Source organism: Musa acuminata, chromosome BXJ1-3, assembly GCF_036884655.1.
Source record: "Musa acuminata AAA Group cultivar baxijiao chromosome BXJ1-3, Cavendish_Baxijiao_AAA, whole genome shotgun sequence".
NCBI lineage: Eukaryota > Viridiplantae > Streptophyta > Magnoliopsida > Zingiberales > Musaceae > Musa > Musa acuminata.
Genome location: NC_088329.1, coordinates 8,450,417 through 8,474,901, shown reverse-complemented (window position 1 = coordinate 8,474,901; position 24,485 = coordinate 8,450,417). Strand labels below are relative to the sequence as shown.

General features: G+C 40.4%; 2 protein-coding genes and 4 non-coding genes across 6 annotated transcripts; all 6 read left to right on the top strand.

The window, feature by feature from the left end:
* Positions 1 to 5,372: 5,372 nt before the first annotated feature.
* LOC135620447 (cysteine protease XCP1-like) lies at positions 5,373 to 6,809 on the top strand. The gene is made up of 4 exons (XM_065123374.1): positions 5,373 to 5,862; positions 5,945 to 6,177; positions 6,261 to 6,401; positions 6,488 to 6,809. Exons 1-4 carry the CDS (start codon positions 5,403 to 5,405, stop codon positions 6,701 to 6,703), a joined length of 1,050 nt encoding a protein of 349 aa, XP_064979446.1. The 5' UTR covers positions 5,373 to 5,402; the 3' UTR covers positions 6,704 to 6,809.
* A 2-nt stretch (positions 6,810 to 6,811) lies between these two features.
* Positions 6,812 to 6,883, top strand: TRNAQ-CUG (transfer RNA glutamine (anticodon CUG)). Its single transcript has one exon. It is a non-coding gene; the product is annotated as a tRNA-Gln (tRNA).
* Positions 6,884 to 6,952: 69 nt separating this feature from the next.
* Positions 6,953 to 7,024, top strand: TRNAQ-CUG (transfer RNA glutamine (anticodon CUG)). Its single transcript has one exon. It is a non-coding gene; the product is annotated as a tRNA-Gln (tRNA).
* Positions 7,025 to 7,091: 67 nt separating this feature from the next.
* On the top strand, positions 7,092 to 7,163 carry TRNAQ-UUG (transfer RNA glutamine (anticodon UUG)). The gene has a single exon. It is a non-coding gene; the product is annotated as a tRNA-Gln (tRNA).
* Positions 7,164 to 7,230: 67 nt separating this feature from the next.
* Positions 7,231 to 7,302, top strand: TRNAQ-CUG (transfer RNA glutamine (anticodon CUG)). Its single transcript has one exon. It is a non-coding gene; the product is annotated as a tRNA-Gln (tRNA).
* A 196-nt stretch (positions 7,303 to 7,498) lies between these two features.
* On the top strand, positions 7,499 to 24,237 carry LOC135620440 (uncharacterized). The gene is made up of 16 exons (XM_065123367.1): positions 7,499 to 7,691; positions 7,900 to 8,069; positions 8,502 to 8,606; positions 8,690 to 8,761; positions 8,864 to 8,935; positions 9,025 to 9,261; positions 10,393 to 10,503; positions 10,590 to 10,703; positions 10,831 to 10,947; positions 18,638 to 18,706; positions 18,796 to 18,902; positions 20,966 to 21,049; positions 21,140 to 21,233; positions 22,417 to 22,539; positions 23,187 to 23,371; positions 23,730 to 24,237. Exons 2-16 carry the CDS (start codon positions 7,956 to 7,958, stop codon positions 24,022 to 24,024), a joined length of 1,899 nt encoding a protein of 632 aa, XP_064979439.1. The 5' UTR covers positions 7,499 to 7,691; positions 7,900 to 7,955; the 3' UTR covers positions 24,025 to 24,237.
* The last annotated feature ends 248 nt before the right edge of the window (positions 24,238 to 24,485 follow it).

Below are 24,485 nucleotides of genomic sequence, written 5' to 3'. Positions count from 1 at the left end.
TGATTCCCTAAGGATTGGCATTTATGTCTGTCCTGACTGCTGTAGAACCTACCTCACATAAAGATCTTATAGTGAGCCAAGTGAGAAGCATGAAATGATTTTTTTTTTATTTGTACCATAAAAATAAGGTTGTTATTGATGAGTTCACATTTGTTGATTGATGATACAATGAACCCTGTTGAATAATATGTACCAACTTGAGATTAAAAAAATAAATTAACTGTTAAAAAATCACTGGTTTTTGTATTCCTGTTCTTCTTGCCAGAGAGAGAGAGAGAGAGAGCAGTAAAAACTTTTACCTCACTGATATGGAATGAAATGCCAATACTAATGACTTGACTTAAATCAATCAACTAATACCTGTTGAATAATATGTACCAACTTGAGATAAAAAAGTAAATTAGATGTTAAAAAATCACTGATTTTTGTATTCCTATTCTTCTTACTACTCAGAGAGAGAGAGGGAGAGAGAGAGAGAGAGAGAGCAGTAAAAACTTGTTACCTCACTAATATGGAATGAAGTGCCAATAACTAATGACTTGACTTAAATCAATCAACTAATACCTGTTGAATAATATGCACCAACTTGAGATTACAAAAAGTAAATTAGCTGTTGAAAAATCACTGGTTTTTGTATTCCTGTTCTTCTTGCTACTCAGAGAGAGAGAGAGAGAGAGAGAGAACAGTAAAAACTTGTTACCTCACTAATATGGAATGAAGTGTCAATACAATAGTTAGCACTAATGACTTTGACTTAAATCAATCAACTAATGCCTGTTGAATAATATGTACTAACTTGAGATTAAAAAAAGTAAATTAGCTGTTAAAAAATTCACTGGTTTTTGTATTCCTGTTCTTCTTGCTACTCACAGGGAGAGAGAGAGAGAGAGAGAGAGAGAGAGCAGTAAAAACTTGTTACCTCATTAAAATGGAATGAAGTGCCAATACAATAGTTAGCACTAATGACTTGACTTAAATCAATCAACTAATACCTCCATCAACATGCGCACTTGCATGAACATCTGTAGAAGTTTCATTTATTTTTATCAGCACATACATGTTGTTAGTGACAACTAAGATAATTGTTACAGAGGAAACTTTGAGTCTTCTCATAATGCCAACTAGTTCATCAGATCTCAGCTTCATATTGATTCAAAATGGAGTAAGCAATTTATTATCTAAACCAAAATTTACGTGTTTGATCTCATCGATAGTATCTATCCTCGACTTAGTTCTTATTTGTCGTTATCGGCATGAGTGCGAAGGTTCGCGAAGAATTATCCATTTTGCATGAGTTTGCATGAGGATCTCTCAAAGTATAGCACGAGCACAAGAGCTCGTAAAGAATTATTTGTTTTGATGAGCCGTCATAATTTTTTTCTTTCAAGATGAATCTCAGAACCACATTGGTACTTTAAATGATTAATTCTTCTACTCATCAATCCATACACTTATTTTTGGGGATGTTTAGTTACAACACAAATCTCTTCAAACCTTGAAAGCGAGGCATGAAGAGGACATATGACACAGTAAAAACCGCCACTTACATTTGAGAAGAAGAAGATGAACAGTTCCAATGACGAAAACCTAAAAGTCTATGGCAATCGACAACTAAATTGGTGATTTGAATTCAACTCTAGAAAAGGAAGGGAACAGCACAACAGAAGCTTTTGATCTACAGCTCGGATAGCCACAAGATGACCACTGATGATCATCATGCGTTTTATTATCAACCAGCCTTAATCCGAACCAGTCAGAACATCGTTAATAAAGTTGATGTAGTTGAATTGCTCACTCGTACCCGTTTCCTTTACATGCATCCCATTCTCAGCCAAGTCGACGTAGGGATTCTTCATGGACGAGACTCCAGCCGCCATGGCCTTCATCTTCTTGGAGGCAGGCGGGAGTTTGGCGTTGAACCTGACCTTCTTGAACAGTTGGGCTTTTCTGGCTGTCAAGGGTTTCTCCCTTCTCTTGGTCTTGCTGTGAGAACTCATGTGGCCTCCGAAGGCTTGCGCGCTGGGGAACTCCAGGTTGCATATGTTGCATTTGTAGACGCGAGCCACGTCGGGGCCAGGCCGGACGTGTCCCGCTAAATACGACTCGATGGCCTCCCAGTTCGGATCCAGTGGATCGCCGGTGGGATTCAGGTAAGCTAGATAGGGGTGGGAGAGAGCTTGCAGTGTGTGATGCTCCAACTGAGGAGCCCGACACCCCCACCCGACGAAGTCCGGGGGAGGAACGAGCTGCTCCTCCGGTGGACAACCGCCAAAAGCATGGTTGGCCCCGCGATCGGAAGTTGGAATGCCAAAACCAGCTTGGTCGAGGAAGGCGGGCCCAGTGTTTGCCATGAGAGCAGGATGGACCGCATCGAGAAGGAGAGAGGCCTCGAATGGTGTGGCGGAGGCGTTTGGCTGATCCATCATACTTTTGGGGTGGAGCTGCGAGGAAGAAACCGGTGGCTGGTTCATATAGAGGTTGATGTCTCCGTGCTCGAAGGGTGACGCAGAGAAGGCGGCGGATTCAGCGAGTGCAGGAGTGGTGGCTTTGGCAGCAGCACTCCTGTTGAATGAACTGCACTGGTCTTCTTCTCGATCATTGAGGGATTTCTCCGATGAGAACGACGTATCATTGGAGCAGCTTTGGTGCAGGAGAAGCTCGAGTTCGTCAGCGAAATCCTCCATACCTATGCCTAGTGAAGAGAAGAGAAGAGAGGAGGGTGTCATATTTGGCGAGGACATGGGTATATTTATATATAGAGAGGGAGAGAGAGAGAGAGAGAGAGAGAGAGAGGCAGTGATAGTTAAATAAATGGTTTGAATACAACAACACTAAGATTCCTACTGACAGGATTGATTAATTGGACAAAGTTTGGTTCTTTCACCCATGTCTATTCACAATTATGAATATATTAGATTCATGCATGGTATATCACATTATATTCTAGGACTAGTATTTGATATCCATGATTGCAAATATATTATATTCATGGTATATTACATTATATACTACCACTAGGATTTGATATCTTACATCTTGTATTTATTATTGGTGGCAAAAGCATTATAGCTTCATGAACATTACTGTATCCATAACTTACATAGGACATAGATCTCTCTTGGGATTTTCGATTTGATTAATATATTATTGCATAAATGATTGGTTTCATTTTTCGATCCACATGTGTTTTTTTTTTTTTTTTGTGAAATAGACAAGAAAACTATTCCAACTTTAACTATACTTTAGTACCAATCGAAAGTAGACTAGGAATTTGTTTGCATTTTTTAGACTCATTATCTATAATATACTTGGATAAAGGAGAGTCTTCAGAATATGTAGAGAGAGAGAGAGAGGATAAATGTTTTCTCCTTCTGCAAGAGCCTAATGTCTTGGATTCTATTGACAGATGTATGTTCATCCCCCTTTAAATGAGCCATCTTCTTAGGCAGATTGTGCAATTTCTTGATTGGTAAGCTTTAATTTTCACATATCTGATGTAACCACGAATAAAAGGAGTCTGATAAATACAACTTCATGTTCATATCCTTAATGCATAACAATATTACATATTTGAGTTAATATCCTTTGGGAAGATTAATCTGCACCTCCTGAATGAGGAACAGTACTTGATCGGACATCGACCCTATCAAATCTTGAACCATTGATTGAGATTGAACTGATGGATCCATCGACCGGAGTGCAGATTTGATTTATAACTATTAAGATTTAAATGCCCTTTAAATGAATTTAAAACTCAAATCTTTTAATGCTCTGATACTTCACCCGATCGATTGAAGGTCCGGTTCTCAGTTTGTCCGATCGGACTGACCGATTCAATTCGGGTTTTATAACGCTATGTTTTCGGCGTTAAATATTGGACCTAATTTGTTGGTTTTTTCCTTCAAAAATCAGTGGTATAAATACTGGATCGAGAACGTGAGATATCCAATACCACCTCTTTAAGCTTAGAAAGATAGAATGCAAAGGATATCCGAAAGAAATGATTCACAAGTGATTCCACGAGAAGCCAGTCAAAATCAATCGAAACCACGGTCTTCATCACAAGCCTTCTCTTCGGTGCATGTACAAAATAATAATAAGAAGTTTCGAGATGCGTGCACGCGAAAAAGAGTAAGGAGTTTCAACCCAAACCCCACATAAGTGGGCTTGGGAAATCAATTAATGCTGGCATCCTTTACGTAAAGAGGTTGTTTATATTAACGTCAGTGCTCTCAAATATATTTTTGTATATATATATATATATATATATTAAATTTAATTAAATAATTTGATGAAATAAGATACTAATCATTTTATGTGTTATTATTGATTATATATATAGTAGAATAATGAGTTTTTAAGGATATTGATGTAAATTAATATATTACATATATAAAGGGATAAATAAGAATATGATCGATTTTTAAAAAAGAATCTCTAAGGAGGTGCCCCCGTTTTCAATGTTCATATTTGGGTTTTTTTTTCTAATATATTAAATACTTTTTGTCGTTGCTTATCATCTCTATCTCGTTATGAAGCCTCGTCACCTCCATATGATTATTTTCGTTTTATCATCTTTTTTTCTTGTATCTTCATATTTAGTCATACCGTTTTATCATTTTTTTTTCTTGTATCTTCATATTCAGTCATACAGAAGAGATAGCAATGATAAAAAATATTTAGTATATTAAAAGAAAATATGAGTACAAAAAAATTAAAAGTTGGGAGTAAAAGACAAAATTTTAAATTAATCATCCTAAAAACATTATTGAGTTATATATATATATATATATATATATATATATAATTACCGTTTTACTTCTTTAATAGACGGATGAGATGAGAGAGTTGGAGATATGGAGGGTGGAGATGCGAGATCGATACCAATTCAGAAACCTCTGTTGCAATGCTTCTAACAGCTGTTGCATCAGTTTCTCTCCTTGGTTTCCATCCATCACTGGCCTTCTTTCTTGGGTCTACGTAAGTATCTGAAGTCCATCTTGCTCAGTGATATATCGAACACCGTCTTTTAATTCTGCTGGGATCGAACATTATCCATAAAAGTGAGTTCGTTTTGGCATTGGCCTTTGCCAGTGGTAAGACGGTCGAACACATCGTAGGGTGTGTTTGATCATGGCAATATATGGAAATGTACATGCGTGCAATATATATAAGTCGATTGATGTGGCTTTACGAAATGGCCTGCGCTGTCCCCTTGCAGAAACTTTCCCTTTCCCATGCGTGAACGCTTCAAAGTAGAGTCTAATCCAAGTTATGCGTGCGCCAAAAGGCCCGGCAATGTTCCGGTAATTTGGAGAGCTTTACTTGAAAGCAACCTAGGAGGAGACTCAATATATCTGCCTCGCCTTTCAGCTCTCTCCCATTGTCTTGTGCTGATCTCGATGGCCTCTTCCACCATGAATCTCGCCATTCTCCTCCTCTCCGTGTTCCTTGCTACATCCTTCGCCCTTCCCAACGACTTCTCCATCGTTGGCTACTCTGAGGAGGACCTGAGCTCCCATGACAAGCTGATGGAGCTCTTTGAGTCATGGATGTCCAAGCACAGCAAATCCTACGCAAGCTTCGAGGAGAAGCTGAGGAGGTTCGAGGTCTTCGAGGACAACCTGAAGCACATCGACGAGACTAACAAGAAGGGCCGCAGCTACTGGCTCGGGCTCAACGAGTTTGGTGACATGAGCCATGAAGAGTTCAAGGCGAAGTATCTGGGAGTGAGCACCGACGTGCCGAGAAGGAGAAGCTCCAGTCCCAGCTTCAGGTACGAGAATGCTGCAGACCTGCCCGAGTCAGTGGACTGGAGAAAGAAGGGTGCAGTGACCCCGGTGAAGAACCAAGGTCGATGCGGTAAGCAACTTGACCAAATTTGTTCTGGAACGTAGACTCCAGCTAGTTAGAGACACTACTGATCGATCATGTACACATGCAGGTAGCTGCTGGGCGTTCTCGACGGTGGCAGCTGTCGAGGGCATAAACCAGATCGTAACAGGGAACCTGACCTCGCTCTCCGAACAGCAGTTGATCGATTGCGACACCCAAAACAACGGCTGCAATGGAGGGCTGATGGATTATGCCTTCTCGTTCATAGCCTCCACTGTTGGGCTGCACACCGAGGATGACTACCCCTATCTCATGGAAGAAGGCACCTGCGAGGAGCAGAGGGTAAGTAACAGTACATGCGTGTATATATATGCTGCCAAACGCTCAATGCATCTCAACACATTTGCTCTTCATGCTGGACTCAGGCTGATCTCGAGATGGTCACCATCAGTGGCTACGAGGATGTGCCGGAGAACAGCGAGGAGAGCCTGTTGAAGGCGCTGGCAAACCAACCTGTAAGCGTCGCCATTGAAGCTTCCGGCAGGAGCTTCCAGTTCTACAGTGGGGTGAGGACTCTTGTACCTGTCTCTAATGTTCTGTGAAACTAGTGGGGGTTGGTGATGAAGAGCCCTGTCGCCGATTGCTTGTGCAGGGAGTGTTCGATGGGCCGTGCGGAAGTGAACTGGATCATGGGGTGGCAGCGGTGGGATATGGCTCATCCGAGGGACAGGATTACATCATCGTGAAGAACTCGTGGGGCCCGAGGTGGGGGGAGAGGGGTTACATAAGGATGAAGAGGAACACGGGGAAGCCCGAAGGCCTCTGTGGTATCAACATGATGGCTTCTTACCCCACGAAAGATGATTGAGGGATTGCCTTTGTTACAATCCCACTGAAACATTTGATATGTGATGTCCTCTTCTGATTTATTGATAATAAAGATGTATATAATATATACTAAACTTTCACCACAATTGGTCCCATGGTCTAGTGGTTAGGACATTGGACTCTGAATCCAGTAACCCGAGTTCAAATCTCGGTGGGACCTACGTTGCCTCTCATTTTTATAGTTCTACTATTTGAATATGAAGATTCTGATCCATTTCTGAAACGAATTGGTCCCATAGTCTAGTGGTTAGGACATTGGACTCTGAATCCAGTAACCCGAGTTCAAATCTCGGTGGGACCTACTTTCTCTCTTTTTCGTAGTTCTATTGTTTGAATATGGAATTTTTGATCCATTTCTGAAACCTATTGGTCCCATAGTCTAGTGGTTAGGACATTGGACTTTGAATCCAGTAACCCGAGTTCAAATCTCGGTGGGACCTGCTTTGTCTCTGTTTTGTAGTCTTACTATTTGAATATGAAATTTCTGATCCATTTGTAAAATGTATTGGTCCCATAGTCTAGTGGTTAGGACATTGGACTCTGAATCCAGTAACCCGAGTTCAAATCTCGGTGGGACCTTAATAGTCTTAATTTTTTCGTAATTTTAGCGTATGAAGATGATGGATCTGATCCAAACCCGAATAGAAGGCCCAAAATAGGACCCGTTAAAAACCTGTCAGCCACGAAATATACGGATGCAGTCCGAATTCCAATTCGACCCGTTTGTATCACCACATCGCAAATCGCAGAGGGCTACTGTAAGATGTTCTGTTAAATTTGCTTTACGATTCGGGCACTGTGCGGGTAGCTTCAAGAACCCTAACCCCCTTACTCCAGCCGTCCCCTTTCCTCGCGCTTCCGAGTCGCCGTAGCCTCTTCCTCTGCGCGCCCACTGAGTCGGATCGACTAAGGAAGCGCGAGACTTCTGTTGATACGGGCCGCGGCAGCGATTCACATCCGCACACGCCGTAATCCAACGTTTTCTCTTTGTTTGTACAATATTTCTTCTTTTCTTCGTCTTATTAAAGCTTCGATTCGATTCAAGTGACCGCTCTTTTCTGTTAATTTTGTGGGAAACGACCTTTTTTTTAGTGGGTTCTTGAATTAGTTCTTATTGATCTCTTGAATTCTAATTAAAACGATCAATGATCGTATGGTTTTGGGTGATTGAATCAGTTCTTGCTGCCTAAAGTTACCGAGGAAGGGGCTTCGCTGAACTTGGTTGCGTGACGATGGGGGTGGAATTGGCGAGCAACGATCTGCCGATTTTTGAGGTGGAGGATTGCTACCTCAGTGACTCGGAAGCTTTTGCTTCTGTTATACATGTCCTCGATGGTGTTAGGATGGTAAGAAGCTCAAATAATCATTAAAGCTGTGCCATCTTTCGCTGCTTTTCTTTTTATTGCGAGCCAGCTTAGAATCTACAAGCATGATGACAGCGATTGGATGAGTGTCATTTTTTATCCTGAATTGGCCATTACGAGAAAGTTCATGAAGCTTGACCCCTTGTACAGAGTTTACCTTTCAACAGAATCAGCAGTGCACCTATGGTTATCCACTTAAAATGAGACATTTATTTTTGCCTGTGTTAGACTAGCTCAATTTGACGTCAATTTGTGATGTTCCTCGATATAATATGGACACATGTTACTATTTTTATGGATTAAGCTTCATTGAAGGAGCAGTTGTATTTGTGTCGTACTATCTGTCTTATACATATTAATTTACATTCTAGAAGTTCTTAGTGAGAGTGATTATCATGTTTATTTTTTTTCCAGGCTTCAGTTTTGGTAGCTCAGAGTGATAGAGATCAGTATGACTACCTGCTTAGCATTGTGGATCCAGGAAAGAGAATGGGTCCTGACGAGGAGGCTTTACTCGCGGTTGGTGATGATACATATATACAATTAGGGATCTGTGCTGAAAATTTTAGAAACCTGACATTCTTTCTCAATCTATTCTGCAGACGGCATTGAAGGCACTATCAGGAGCTGTCTCCAAAATAGACATTGTATACCATGGTTCTCTAATTAGCAATGTATGTCCTAGGAGAATACAATCATGGCTCACTCTGTTTGTGTGTGTTTGTGTATGCTCCATTAGCTTCTTAAGTCATAATTGCTTACAATATATATGGCAGATTTTTGGTTTGTGCCTATGGAACTATGGGTTGGACACGAGGAATGCATTGTTGGAATTGATCACTTCCTTGGTATGCATATTTATGAAGAGGATAATTTCTTACTATTAGCTTTATTCAATGTGCATTACTTATGCAATTCTTTTGGTCACTGACACCAGGCTGCTGTTCCTGACAAGTTTCTTGATGGTTGTTTACGTATGCTTGTGAACAACTTTCTGCCACCTCGAAGGCTAAGGGAGTCCATCAGCCAATCACGATGGATTACAAGAAAGAAAGAGGTTCATAGTGAGCTTCACATGGCTTTGCATTATATCACTGATGTAGTACCTCTTGCTCCAATGAAGCTGAAGAGCATAATTGAAAAAAGAATGCCTAGATGCACAGACCCCAAAGATGTAAGTTATGATGCTTCTGTTTGTTAAACCTTTAACCCTCCTTATTAAAACCAGACTTAGAAACATGCTTATTGATTTGGAGTGGTGATTGTGAACTTCTGCAATTGTATTAATAAAACCATCTTTCCCTGACATGCTTCTTTGGATTAGTGAATGAAAATCATTCTGATGTACAGAGACTGTAGGCTAAAATCGTTCTGTTATATAGAGACTATAGAATATCTTATTGTTAATCTCTTATCAAAATTTTCCTTTTTCCTCAGTTTATTCTAGCAATCTGGACTTTATTCTTCTGGTGCAGTTCACTATCACCTAAATATTTGTCAGCATTTCTTTTCTTTCGGATAAGACTTGGATGTATATCTGCAGTCTTTATCATCAAATTGTCATTGGCCTAAAATAATCTATAACTATTAACTTGTGAAGACATTTAAGACACTTTCTTCTAAAAAGCTTTCTCATCTCCAGTCCTCTGGTAGTTTCTCTCCGGAAATATAGAGAACATGTTACTTCCAAATTCCATTCCCAAAATTGAAAGCTATTTCTCCTGTTTATCTCCAAATAGTGCATCAGAAGATACCCAAACTTTTCTTTCTCTTCACTAACAGTGTAGTGGTGAAAGGCTGTAGCCATGGTATTATTTCTTTCTTGTGAGTTTGCTTTTCCTCATTATTGCATCTTGTGCAATATGTGGAATTATGACAAACAAAATTCACTTATGCAGCTTAGGTAATTGGTACTTCTAGATGGAGTCAGTCGGTTGATTCGAAAGAATCAGGAATGAGAAGTATGGATGGACATATATCTGCTCTGAAGAAAACACCTTATGATATTTGTAGGGGATGGATTCCATCATGTTGTTGTTTTGGATAGTGTAGAGGTCATTTTATGCGTGATATAACTTCAAAAAGACATCAATATTCTTTTATTTATTTTTTACGATGGTAAGCCTCATCTATGGCAAACACATTATTTTGCTTAGACATCAGGTGTTTTTCTCTTACACCTGTACTGCTGGTTGCTTCAAGTTGACGTGGAAGTTTCTTGTATGATTTCTTTGCAATATGCAAAAATAGTTTTGACTTCCTGTGGTAAATCTGGAACCAACTCATCAAGTTCAAACATATGCAGATGATTGTACTATATGTGGAGTGCATGCTTGGGCTGGAAAATGATGAGATTGGAGAATTCCTAGGAAGCACATTGTTGGCAAAGGTGGTGGATTTGCTTACAGATTTGGATGTAAGTTCTAATCCTGTTAGTTTCTTGATGAGATTGTGTTTGCAAATAAATCTATAGCCTTAAGTGCTAATTTCCTAGTGTTGCAGGTAAACATAACCTGGGAGGATATTCTGCAGGAAGAGCATAACAAGGGCATATTTGAGATGGAACTTGAAGAATGGGAAGATAATATGCGTACTGATGCTGAAGTTGGAGTCAAGGTTTGTTTTTGACTAACATGATATTTAGTGGATTGTAGGATATAATCATACAATGTTCTTGATGAAATCTGTTAATTACTTTTTCCCGACTTCAAAATGGGACTGAGATGCCTATCACGGTTTTCAGCCTCCCATGGAAAATGGGGTTTTAAAGGGCAATGCTTTTGCCGACAAATTGGATGGTCTGATGGTGATAGTCTGTGAACATCTCAAATCACGGGCAGAGAATGGCCATTTATTAAAGGTGAACTTCTACATCAAACATCTATTGTTTTTAAAGATATTGCATCGACCTAGAGAAATTCCCAATATTCTCTTAGGTTTTATTTTCAATGTGTATGTTTAGTGTACGTAGTCAGATTTTTATATGAAAGAAAAACAATATTTTCTTTCTTAAAGGTATTGGTTGTTGATTTTGTGGCTTGAGTATTAAACATCCAACTTGTTCTTGGGTTAGGTACTCAAAAAAGGTCAACATAAGCTAAATATGTTTACCGAGTGGAAATAGACACACGAGTTGATGTTACCATAAGTTGGCCATCCATTAAACTGCTTAGATGCTCAAATTCTTGTATGATCCATATAGCATCTAAAGAAGAGTTGTTTGTTGGTTATTTTGTTTAATATAGTATAATATATTGTATCTAATTATACATTATTTACTTTTTTTTTCCTCTTATATGCAACTGTTCATAATATATAAAACAAGTTCAATTGAGATATCCTAAGTGACGTATGCTGTAAAATTTTACCATTTGCCAAAATTATGGTATTCCTTGTTTCTTTGCTTGTGGCATTAAACTAGCTCTCATCACTTGATCATCTAGGTTTAGATTATTAAGCATTATGTAAACAACCTAACAAGGAAAAGACTGCTCGGAACAGAAGCTGCTGTTAGTATTAAATTCTTGCAACACCTCTTAACATGTTTAGTACTGTTTATGTGTGATACTCTTTTACTATGACATGGAGATGCTTTTCTAGGTTGACTGCATTCCAGTTTGTGTTGGGCAAACTGTAAAATCAATCTATTCTGAGGTCACACTTGTGATGTATATGTTGCATATTTTGCATCCTCACGTGGATTTTTTAAAGGAAATTATCATTCAAGCAAGAATTTTACTCAACGTCAGTTTTAGGACCAGACAGATTATTAGGAACGACTATCTCAAACACTGATGATTTAGTGATACCATATTTAGAGGAAAGCGTGCTTCAAGATTTAAAAGCAGAGATATGTATTAAGAACTAGTAAGAAACTTACAGACTCTGGATTAAAACCTTGGAAAGACTTCTCAAAGTAGAACTTCAGATGTTTTCTGTGTGTTCTGCAATGAGAGATGCAGTTGTTATTATATAGAGAACTGAAGGCATAGGGTCGGGTGATCTCTGGTCCCCGTCGACACCCTTTGTCCAGCCGTTCCCCTTAAAAACCAAGGGCGCCCTTCTGTGGGCGCCGACGCTAGACTCCAGATTTCTTAAAAGGCGAAGAACGCCGACGCTAGACTCCAAACTTTGCACGGCTCCCCGGGGCTCAGTGCGACAGTTAGTGACCTAAAAAAAATAAAATGCCATAACTATAAAAAGTTGAAGCTTTCCAGCCTGTGGGCAGCATCTTGTGTTAGTGTGAGGGCCCTCTCTAATTGCTGCTGCTGCTGAAGGACAGCTGGTAGCCAATCTTTGTACCAGTTGTCTTTTCCTCCACTCCTCCTTTGGTATTCTTCCGTCTTTGCTGAGTGGATGCCGAGGAGGCACCGTAGTGTGACGCAGGCTTGTCGGGCGGCCTCCCTTTGAATAATTTTGAGCTCCTTTTCAACTGTTTCGAGATCTCGAAGGGAGATTCCTGTTCGGGATCCTGCCCTGAGCTTGGCGATCCCTTGTAGGTATTGTTCTGCCAGGTCGTCAGGAATTGGTTGAGGTAGGCTGCAGCTCTTGGGCTTGGTCTCGCTTGGACCTCCTTGGTAGCCTCCAACATTAGGATTGCTTGCTCGTCCGGCCATCCTGCGACTAGAATATTTATTAGTCTAGATAGGGAATCAGCGAGAATGTTACTGGTTCCTTCGATGTGCTCGAATTTCACTTCAACGCCGCATCCGGTTATATAGTCGACGAAGGCCATCCATCGGACCCTAGAAGGTTTGTTCTGGGCAGACTTGTTGAAGAAGCTTATGATGGCTTGACGGTCTGTCCTGATTATGACTTCCTCCTTATCCAGAAAGTAGATCTTCAGGCTTTCCAAAGTTTTCATTACTGCATGCATTTCTGCATCAATAGTGGACTTGATGGGGTTGAATTTTCCACTTGCGTAGGCACAGATTTTCTCAGTATTTCGGGGGTCGTTCTTCATTTTCTTCCACTTGCAGATCTCCCCCCATCCTTCCATGCAGCCATCCGTCTCTAGAATGATAAAACATTCCTCTGGTGGTACTTCCAGGTCTGGAAGATTTTTAACCAAACTTTTGATCTTTCGGATCAGCTCCCAGTCTTGCTCGTTAAACCTCTTCTCACCAGTCGGGTTTGTTTTGGCATAGAGTGGTCCCAGGAGTTTTCCCAGATTAGGGATATAATTACGGGCGTAATTTAGTATGCCTAGCCACGATCTTAGACCTTTCTTTGTGGTGAGATTTTCCTCTTGGTACTCTGTGATTCTTTTGATGATGTGGGGCTGTAGCTTAATTTTTGAGTTTCCCAAGATTGCCCCGAGGAATTCTATCTCTTTGACCGCCACCTTCATCTTTGATGGGCTTAGTACCAGGCCATGTTTCTGACAGATTTCCAACATTTGGGCCAGGTGCCTGGCGTGGTCTTTCTCGCTTTTCGAGAATACTAGAATATCGTCAATGTATATTGCGATAAATTCTCCCGTACCTTTGAAACATTCGTCCATTTTTCTCTGAAATACTGCGGGTGCGTTTTTTAATCCGAATGGCATTGCTAGCCATTCATATAGTCCGTCGGGAACCCAAAAGGCGGTCCACTCAATTGAGTCAGGATGCATGGCTACCTGGTGAAATCCTGATTTGAGGTCAAATTTTGAGTAAATTTTGCTATTACTGACCTTTCGTAGGATGGTGTTTATCCCTGGTAGGCTATACTGGTCCTTTTCCGTGATGTCATTCAGCCTTTTGTAATTGAATACCATCCTTTCCTTGCCCTTTTTCTCTACTCCGGTGTCCGGGTCTACTGTTGTTCCGGAGTTGACTATTATGGCAGTTGTGCGATGTCTGCTCTTGCTTGGCCTTAGTACTCCAATCTTTAGAAGGGCGCCTATGTGTTTAGAGAAAGCCTCCTTTGCTCGTGGTGTAAGATGCTTAAGGGGCTTGTCTTCTACTACGAAGTCTAGGTTTTTAATCTCTAGTTTGCATATAATTTTGTTCTTTTCCCAGTGTTTTAGGGGGTCTTCCCCTATGTATCCCTGGGCCTTTAGCTGATTCAGTAGGCCTCCGAACCTTTCTTTGATCAGGTTACTGCCTTGCTGAGCTGCGGAGAAGAGGACAGACTCCTGGATCTGGATATACTCATCCTCTTCAAGATCCAGTTCTTCTATTGTTGTTGATACTGGGACATAGGGTAGCGTATTGACTGTAGTAAGATTTTTGTAGAAAGTAACGGTGTTACCTTCTATCCTTACTCCTCCTTGCATGGCCCGTATGAAGTTGCACCCTATTATCATTTGGATATCGTCTCCCAGCTTCATTGATCCTGAATGTGTTATCCCCTATAGTCATCTTGCCACCTTTTAGTTTTTTGTTGGCCGTTGTCTTGGATGTTATCCCGCTGAAATGTACAATGTAGGGATTTTCCTCCATTGCTGCTTTTGGTATGGAATTTTCATCTATGCAGCAGGTCGTGGCTCCTGTGTCTAATATGGCATTTATCTTAAAGGAGGGGATACTTGGGATTTCAATTCGTACCTCTAGGTTGAAGAGCATATTTTTGGCTTTTCTGGATCCTCCTGTTTCCTTTGTTTCTATAGATAAAGCCTTCTGTGTTTCTTCGGCCAGTAGGACGAACATTTCTTCATTTTCGTCCGCTTCTTTTGTCCTAAGCTTTTGCATTTCTTTTAGTAAATCAGCTTTCTCTAACCTTAGTCAATCAATTTCCATTGCCTCTCCTTCCAGCTGATCATACTTTTTCTTCCATTCGCATATCTCATGCTGTAACCGGAGGTTTTCTTGGGCAGTTGCTATGGCTTGTACTTGTATTTCTTCTAATTCCTTTGCTATGGCTTGTACTTGTACTTGAGAATACTAGATAGACTTAGTACCGGAGGTTATCTTGGGCAGTTGCTATGTATTTCTTCTAATTCCTTTGCTATGGTTTTCTTGGGCCGGTTGCATTTCTTTTAGTAAATCTACTCAGAGTCTTCCAGAAGACTTGATCACCAAATTATCAAATCTAAGCCTAGGATCTTCAGAAAGACCTAAAGAAGCTCAAGGAATTAGAAGAAATACATAGCAACTGCCCAAGAAAACCTCCGGTACTAAGTCTATCTAGTATTCTCAAGTACAAGTACAAGCCATAGCAAAGGAATTAGAAGAAATACAAGTACAAGCCATAGCAACTGCCCAAGAAAACCTCCGGTTACAGCATGAGATATGCGAATGGAAGAAAAAGTATGATCAGCTGGAAGGAGAGGCAATGGAAATTGATCGACTAAGGTTAGAGAAAGCTGATTTACTAAAAGAAATGCAAAAGCTTAGGACAAAAGAAGCGGAGGAAAATGAAGAAATGTTCGTCCTACTGGCCGAAGAAACACAGAAGGCTTTATCTATAGAAACAAAGGAAACAGGAGGATCCAGAAAAGCAAAAAATATGCTCTTCAACCTAGAGGTACGAATTGAAATCCCAAGTATCCCCTCCTTTAAGATAAATGCCATATTAGACACAGGAGCCACGACCTGCTGCATAGATGAAAATTCCATACCAAAAGCAGCAATGGAGGAAAATCCCTACATTGTACATTTCAGCGGGATAACATCCAAGACAACGGCCAACAAAAAACTAAAAGGTGGCAAGATGACTATAGGGGATAACACATTCAGGATCCCCTATACATATGCTTTCACAATGAAGCTGGGAGACGATATCCAAATGATAATAGGGTGCAACTTCATACGGGCCATGCAAGGAGGAGTAAGGATAGAAGGTAACACCGTTACTTTCTACAAAAATCTTACTACAGTCAATACGCTACCCTATGTCCCAGTATCAGCAGCAATAGAAGAACTGGATCTTGAAGAGGATGAGTATATCCAGATCCAGGAGTCTGTCCTCTTCTCCGCAGCTCAGCAAGGCAGTAACCTGATCAAAGAAAGGTTCGGAGGCCTACTGAATCAGCTAAAGGCCCAGGGATACATAGGGGAAGACCCCCTAAAACACTGGGAAAAGAACAAAATTATATGCAAACTAGAGATTAAAAACCCAGACTTCGTAGTAGAAGACAAGCCCCTTAAGCATCTTACACCACGAGCAAAGGAGGCTTTCTCTAAACACATAGGCGCCCTTCTAAAGATTGGAGTAATAAGGCCAAGCAAGAGCAGACATCGCACAACTGCCATAATAGTCAACTCCGGAACAACAGTAGACCCGGACACCGGAGTAGAGAAAAAGGGCAAGGAAAGGATGGTATTCAATTACAAAAGGCTGAATGACATCACGGAAAAGGACCAGTATAGCCTACCAGGGATAAACACCATCCTACGAAAGGTCAGTAATAGTAAAATTTACTCAAAATTTGACCTCAAATCAGGATTTCACCAGGTAGCCATGCATCCTGACTCAATTGAGTGGACCACCTTTTGGGTTCCCGACGGACTATATGAATGGCTAGCAATGCCATTCGGATTAAAAAACGCACCCGCAGTATTTCAGAGAAAAATGGACGAATGTTTCAAAGGTACGGGAGAATTTATCGCAATATACATTGACGATATTCTAGTATTCTCGAAAAGCGAGAAAGACCACGCCAGGCACCTGGCCCAAATGTTGGAAATCTGTCAGAAACATGGCCTGGTACTAAGCCCATCAAAGATGAAGGTGGCGGTCAAAGAGATAGAATTCCTCGGGGCAATCTTGGGAAACTCAAAAATTAAGCTACAGCCCCACATCATCAAAAGAATCACAGAGTACCAAGAGGAAAATCTCACCACAAAGAAAGGTCTAAGATCGTGGCTAGGCATACTAAATTACGCCCGTAATTATATCCCTAATATGGGAAAACTCTTGGGACCACTCTATGCTAAAACAAGCCCGACTGGTGAGAAGAGGTTTAACGAGCAAGACTGGGAGCTGATCCGAAAGATCAAAAGTTTGGTTAAAAATCTTCCAGACCTGGAAGTACCACCAGAGGAATGTTTTATCATTCTAGAGACGGATGGCTGCATGGAAGGATGGGGGGGGATCTGCAAGTGGAAGAAAATGAAGAACGACCCCCGAAATACTGAGAAAATCTGTGCCTACGCAAGTGGAAAATTCAACCCCATCAAGTCCACTATTGATGCAGAAATGCATGCAGTAATGAAAACTTTGGAAAGCCTGAAGATCTACTTTCTGGACAAGGAGGAAGTCATAATCAGGACAGACTGTCAAGCCATCATAAGCTTCTTCAACAAGTCTGCCCAGAACAAACCTTCTAGGGTCCGATGGATGGCCTTCGTCGACTATATAACCGGATGCGGCGTTGAAGTGAAATTCGAGCACATCGAAGGAACCAGTAACATTCTCGCCGATTCCCTATCTAGACTAATAAATATTCTAGTCGCAGGATGGCCGGACGAGCAAGCAATCCTAATGTTGGAGGCTACCAAGGAGGTCCAAGCGAGACCAAGCCCAAGAGCTGCAGCCTACCTCAACCAATTCCTGACGACCTGGCAGAACAATACCTACAAGGGATCGCCAAGCTCGGGGCAGGATCCCGAACAAGAATCTCCCTTCGAGATCTCGAAACAGTTGAAAAGGAGCTCAAAATTATTCAAAGGGAGGCCGCCCGACAAGCCTGCGTCACACTACGGTGCCTCCTCAGCATCCACTCAGCAAAGACGGAAGAATACCAAAGGAGGAGTGGAGGAAAAGACAACTGGTACAAAGACTGGCTACCAGCTGTCCTTCAGCAGCAGCAGCAATTAGAGAGGGCCCTCACACTAACACAAGATGCTGCCCACAGGCCGGAAAGCTTCAACTTTTTATAGTTATGGCATTTTATTTTTTTTAGGTCACTAGCTGTCGCACTGAGCCCCGGGGAGCCGTGCAAAGTTTGGAGTCTAGCGTCGGCGTTCTTCGCCTTTTAAGAAATCTGGAGTCTAGCGTCGTCGCCCACAGAAGGGCGCCCTTGGTTTTTAAGGGGAACGGCTGGACAAAGGGTGTCGACGGGGACCAGAGATCACCCGACCCTATGCCTTCAGTTCTCTATATAATAACAACTGCATCTCTCATTGCAGAACACACAGAAAACATCTGAAGTTCTACTTTGAGAAGTCTTTCCAAGGTTTTAATCTAGAGTCTGTAAGTTTCTTACTAGTTCTTAATACATATCTCTGCTTTTAAATCTTGAAGCACGCTTTCCTCTAAATATGGCAAATGGTTATTTTCATATTGAAAAATAGGCGATCCAGCGGTCCCTGTGGCTTCCACTAACATGTGGCCTAGGAAGGGTCAATGTATGAAATCTTACTCTTGAAAGCAAAGAGATTCCACGATTTGAACCTTGACACCACGTTTGCTAAAAAGTGACCTTGCCATGGCCTCAAAGGTCACTTTCTGATGTTTATTTCCAAATTGTAAGATATAATATAAATCTTGGCCTCAAAGCTTGCTCTCTATGTGACATGCTTTGAATAAAGTAACTGTCAGTGACCTGTTTGCTGATCTATGCATGATAAACTTCAGCAAGTTACTGCCTTCGTTTTACTCTCATCTTGATCTTGGTTAAACAGGTTTTTGAAGCACTTTCAGAGATTTTTCGAAGAGCTATGTTAAAACTTCACAAGTCAAAATTTGCTCAGGTAGTTTTGTTTTCTGTTCATTCTTGCTTTTGAAATATTGTTTCTTGTCTATTATCTGGTAAGCTTCACTCAGTTGCTCATATGTGCAGTTCCTGATGTTCTATGCGTGTTCCCTGGATCCTGACATTTGTGGTCTGAAATTTGCTGTTCTGCTGACTGATATCTTTGTTTCAAAGAATGAGGATCCAGATTCCAGGTTATTTCGGAACTTCAAACTGAACATAATAAACCAGAGTTTTTCCTAGTTACTGATGTTTTAATGTTAAACTTGATGATAAAGTTTAATCTCTTACCAGTCCATGAGCGGGGAACACCCAGTGGACAACTTTTTGTCTGTAATTAGAGGTTGGAATTGTCTATAGTAACCATAAGCAGTAGAGAAGACATAATAACACATTGTTGTAGAATAGTTCATTTTTCAAACATATATCTTGTCATCTAGTGTTTCTTTTGTGTTGTTAGTGACTCCGCTTAGAGTGAAGTTTGTGGCTTTACACTATCAAACATTTTATAAAGGATGAGAGCAGAGAGAGCAGTGATTTAAAAAGCGCTAGGGGCCAAAAGGTGTCAAGGTCAAAAAACGCCCAAGGCGCTCGGCTGAGCGAAGCGAGGCGCTAAAATATAAAAATATATAATATAATTAATAAATATAATTATTTAAAATTTAAAATTAAAATATGTTATTAAATTAAGAAAATCTATTAACAATATTAAAAATTAATAATTTCAAATAAACCTAACAATATTAACAGTATACAATATACTGTTAACAGAAGGAGAAGAAGGAAGTGTAAGGGGGTGCTGAGCCTGCTGACTGAGAAAAGAGGAAGCGACAGCGGCAGCAGAGTGTAAGGAGGCAGCGGCGACAGTGATAGCGGCGAGCAGCGGGAGGCGTGAGCGGCGACAGCGGCAGCGTTTGCGAGCAGCGACAGCGGCGAGCAGCGGCAGCAGGAGCAAGAGCGGGAGCGGCGAGCAGCGGGAGGCGTGAGCGGCGACAGCGACAGTGTTTGCGAGCAGCGACAGCGACAGCGGCGAGCAGCGGGATTGGGAACGGGATCGGGAACGACAACGGCGAGGGTTAGGGTTCGGTTGTCACTTATAGCAATTTTAGTTGGTTCGATTGAACCAACTAACCATCGGAGACCGAACCAGACCTAAAATCCTGGTTCGGTCGCCTTGGTTAACCCAGGCGCTCGCCCGAAGCGCCCAGGCGACGCCTGTTTGAAGCGCGCCGCCTGGGAGATTAGCGAGGCGCTCGGGCCTTGCCTCGCCTCGTCTCGCCCGAGCGCCTTTTTAAATCGCTGAGAGAGAGAGAGCATTTCGAGTCAGCAACTCGGCATATTGATTATACTGAGAAATTATCTGCAAGAACGCGTTCAAGTTGTTGGAGTGTGGACCTGGTGATTGAGCATAACACGGAAACCAATGATGATTTTGCCAGACCTTATGGTGCATATAATGTTGTTTTTGACATGTGACTTTTAATGGCTCAAAAGTTGCTATTCTTATCCCTTCAAATGGTTCACATGCCTTGTTCACTTTCTTTTTGTGAACATTTTTAAATATCTTACTGTTATTAATGTTCCCAGATTTTGACCAGGACTGTACATTCATTTTTTGTGTCTCACAGTTTGATTTTTACGTAAAACCTATGAGCTATAATGAAGATACACATGGGCTAGCGATAGTTTCTTGTGATTATGAGGTCAGGCTTCTGCAATAATTTCTAGGACAAAATGTCTAACTGGTTGTCAATTAACGGATTGTCCAGTTTCATACTTTTTGATTCTTTGATGTTGCTAAGCTTGTCAAATATTTGTCACTGGTTTCAGAAAACTGAATATGAACTCCTCTGGTAGGATCTTTGAACTTTTTTCTGCATTTGTAAGATACTCTAATGTTTCTTGAATAGGAAAATGGAAAATAGCATTACTTGCTATTTTGTTTCTGTTTCGACAAATCCATTTGGTTGTGTATGTACATCGTAGCTTTCAAAATTTAGCTTTTACTCAAGGAGGGCTTTGAAATCTGACATTGGTTCTATATTCATTAGTGAGCTGGATATCATGTATGCTATTCTGGGCTTAACATGTTCTTGCAGTCATAATTATGTTGGAATTGCTTGATTAATGTATTCATTGCTTAGCTTAATACCAATCAATAAGAGATTGAAATTCTTTGATTTACCAGGTTTCTTTTTGGTTTTTTTTTCTCAGTAAACAAGTGTTATATGATTTTTTTTGGGGTTATTCAATGTAGAATGAAGGCTGTTGCATATCTTGCAAGTTATCTGGCACGGGCTAAGTTTATTTCATCTTCCATGGTTGCAAGTATACTTAAAAGGTTTGTGAAAAATCCTTCTATGTCTTGCATCTAAATCTTTATCCATATATTTCATCAACCAAGCCGGTCCTTATTTGAATCCTGATTCAGATTAGTTGATTGGTGTTTTGAATATTGCCAATTCCAAGATAATCAAGGAAAGATCAATCCTCAAGCTCATCGAGTCTTTTATTCCGGATGTCAGGTAAGATATAAACTATTTCGAACTTGAGGCTCTTTAAATGTCCCATATTCTTAGTCATTTTGCATGCTGAGAATGTAATATGAGCTTATGTTCTCATCATCTTTGGTTGTACTGACAGTCGGACATCTTACCAGGATATAAAATATTTGTGTATGGAAACTATGGTATGCAGTACCGAATGGTACCGTCTGATATGGGCGGTACATATTGGGCCGATGGCATACCGGTATATGGATCGTCCGGTACCGTTACAGTGCTACAGTATTATATTGTAGTATTATTGCAGTGCTACAGTATTATACTGTAGTATTATTGTAGTACTACAGTATAATACTGTAGCAGTGCTACAGGCTGCAGTAATGAAGAAAAATATGTAAAATTATTCGGTACACCAGGGTGTACTGCTCGGTATGCCCTGGTGTACTGCTCGGTACACCGGTACCATATCATACCGAGTCAACCTCGAAACACCGGTACGATACGGTATTACATACCTTGATGGAAACAACTGCATGAATGCTTTGTCTTTTTCTGTCTTTGTTGGGAGGAAAAGACGATTTCTCCCCCTTGTTTCTTGTTATGGCAACTATAGTTCATATGGCTTCTAAAAGTTTTGGTTTGTGCTTGTCAACAATCAACAGTCTGTCAGATTCCTCCACCTCTAAACGACCTATTCAGAGGTGGTGGTAATACCTTAACCGCATTAATGAAAGAATCCCTCAACTGCAGTTTTTGGTTTGGCTTGAGATCTTTCTCTTCCTTTCTACAGTGCAAACCCAGCTTGCAAATTGTGGCCTGGTTCCACTTGAATGCAATATTAGTTGACTGAGATATCTTTGGTAGAACCATGGTTATGGTGATTTGTTTTAATCAAATTGAATTAGGATATAAACCTTGTTTAAACTATGCTTTGTTCTTTTGTGGGCATTTTAATAATTTCTAAGTGATTCACGTCATTTTTGGAATATAAACAAAAGCAATAGCAAGTGACACTATATGTACATTATAACTAATTATGGTGGTTTACATGTTACCAGCTTGTTCTCATTTGTTTTCACTTTTCACTATGTAGTTGTTGCCTTATTATGTATCAGAGTATTTTGAACTGCAAATCACGATGATATAAGATGCTATGATGTATGTTCCTACATGATTTAGTTGAATTTTACTCTTTTCCCTGTAGGCTGCAATGTACATCCTGTGCTTTCGCATGAGATCAATCTTGGATGTTCCTCACCTCAAACATCTGCTTTTTCATATGCCTCTGGGTTCAATCTTGTGTCACCCGACCTTGGATCCTCTTAAGGTTTGTGGGAATTCATGTTTATTTGCTTTAAGTTGGGTATTTAAATTGCTAATCATGCTTGTGGAGTGGAGTATTTAAATATTTGTAACTGCTGATATATTTGCAACACTTGAAGATAAAGAGAGTCTTACGTTGAACCCACAGACATACCATTACAGATTGAAACGGAGAAAATTTCCGACATGTCTCTTTAAGGAACACAAATCTCTTCTAAGGCCCCTCAAGTATGAAAATGTAATCACCAACAAAACCTTAGTCCTTATTGTCAAATGTGCATATAAGAGCTGTATGAACATCAGCCCCAAAAAACTTGGTTGGTCTTCCATCCTAAACTCCATGGTGAGCTTGGGCCTCGGAAAAATATTGGACCCAACCTCTTGGGAATCAGGAGAAATGCAAGAAAACACAACATACTTGATCCTTTTTAAGTGTTCCAAGCGAGGGGTTGATGAGTCTGATACTCATCTCCATTGCATGAATAATAGTTCTTGATATTTCAGAAATGAGGGACTCTCATCAAATCAGGCCCTCAGTTAATATGCATTACATTGAATTGAAGGTGATGGTTGAGAGATGAAGCCAAATTTCTGTGACATTCTTCTGTGGATCATAAATGTTCTGATCTTCTTTGCCTGACCATATTGCAGGTTTGTTTGCCCTCTATTGTGCAAGAGTTTCTTAGACAGGCAAAGGCTGCTCGGTTGTTTAAAACATCAGTCCCTTACCTTTATGACTACTCACTTGAGTCTGAATTCTCAAAAGCTTTTGGAGGAATTGAGCGGTTGGACATGTTCTTCCCATTTGATCCATATTTACTAAAAGAGTCTGACAGGTTTGTCCTTATTCCTCACACCAAAAATTGTTTGGAAAAATTTCAAATCTAAATTACTTGTTAGTAGATTATATTTTCAGAATCCTGTACAAGAATATTTTCAAGCTTCTTATACTAAATTTAGAGGACTTAAGCATCACAATGATTCTGATTTCCTTGGATTTAGCCTTTGATGTGAGTCACATTACATATGGCTCCTAATAATGACAGCCTTTCAAATTCTTTTAATGATAATTAATATAGTAGTTATATTGTTTGGCAAGATTTGCTATCGTTGGTTCTATTGAAATTTCATTTATTAAATATATAGATACCTCTTCTAAATATTGTCTCTGAACTATTACTTCTCTTTTTGAAGATTCATGCGGCCGAATTTCGAGTTCTGGTCCATGGTAAAGACGACTTACAGCAATTGCAACAGCGAAGATGAGTATGAATTTGATGACCTTGATGCCCCTGATTTCCCTGAGAATGCAGGGATTTATGAAGAGCATGACGATCTAGACCTCGACAATGGGGATGATCTCGAGTACTCTTTGAATAAGATGTCAATTACTCCAAAGCCTGCCTTCCAGCATCCCATAACTACCAACTTTCACCAGCCTGCACGAATGCCTGCAAGAATCAGACCATCTGTTAGTCCCACTTGGTAGCCACCACCAGCTTTTTTTTTCATGGCAATTTATTCTCTCTTCTGAACAAGGAATTCATCTAAAGGGGAACCGAAAAGATTTAAGTTCAGCTAATACCGTCGGTCTTTTATTTATAGGTCACTGTTGTAATCATACTGAGATCATTTTGTCGATGTTCCCAATTCACTATAATATGCTGTAAAATAGAATGATTATAATGATTGGTTTGTGCAATTTTGTTCGTGTATTCTTCGAGTTAATATAACTGGCATATGTCTTAAGTTTGTGTGATGAGGGGGATTAGTGTAAAACTTTTAGTGGGCTGTTTTGAGTAGTAATGTCCCAGAGAGAATCTGGCATAAATTGTGTAAAATTTTCAGTAAAAAGTCTGAGAGGCCCGTTCTTCTGGCGAGCTTACTGTCTGTAAAAAGCTTTAGTAACGTGTAAAAATGTAGATCAAAATCGCTGTGTTCACCGCTGTT

What these genes read in the sequence shown, in the direction of transcription:
- LOC135620447 (XM_065123374.1), top strand. Translation starts at nt 5,403, where the DNA reads ATGGCCTCTTCCACCATGAATCTCGCCATTCTCCTCCTCTCCGTGTTC. An exon ending in GAAGAACCAAGGTCGATGCG is followed by an intron (nt 5,863 to 5,944) that starts GTAAGCAACTTG and finishes GTACACATGCAG; the next exon opens with GTAGCTGCTGGGCGTTCTCG. An exon ending in GCTTCCAGTTCTACAGTGGG is followed by an intron (nt 6,402 to 6,487) that starts GTGAGGACTCTT and finishes TTGCTTGTGCAG; the next exon opens with GGAGTGTTCGATGGGCCGTG.
- LOC135620440 (XM_065123367.1), top strand. Translation starts at nt 7,956, where the DNA reads ATGGGGGTGGAATTGGCGAGCAACGATCTGCCGATTTTTGAGGTGGAG. An exon ending in TCCTCGATGGTGTTAGGATG is followed by an intron (nt 8,070 to 8,501) that starts GTAAGAAGCTCA and finishes TTTTTTTTCCAG; the next exon opens with GCTTCAGTTTTGGTAGCTCA. An exon ending in GTTGCAAGTATACTTAAAAG is followed by an intron (nt 21,050 to 21,139) that starts GTTTGTGAAAAA and finishes ATCCTGATTCAG; the next exon opens with ATTAGTTGATTGGTGTTTTG.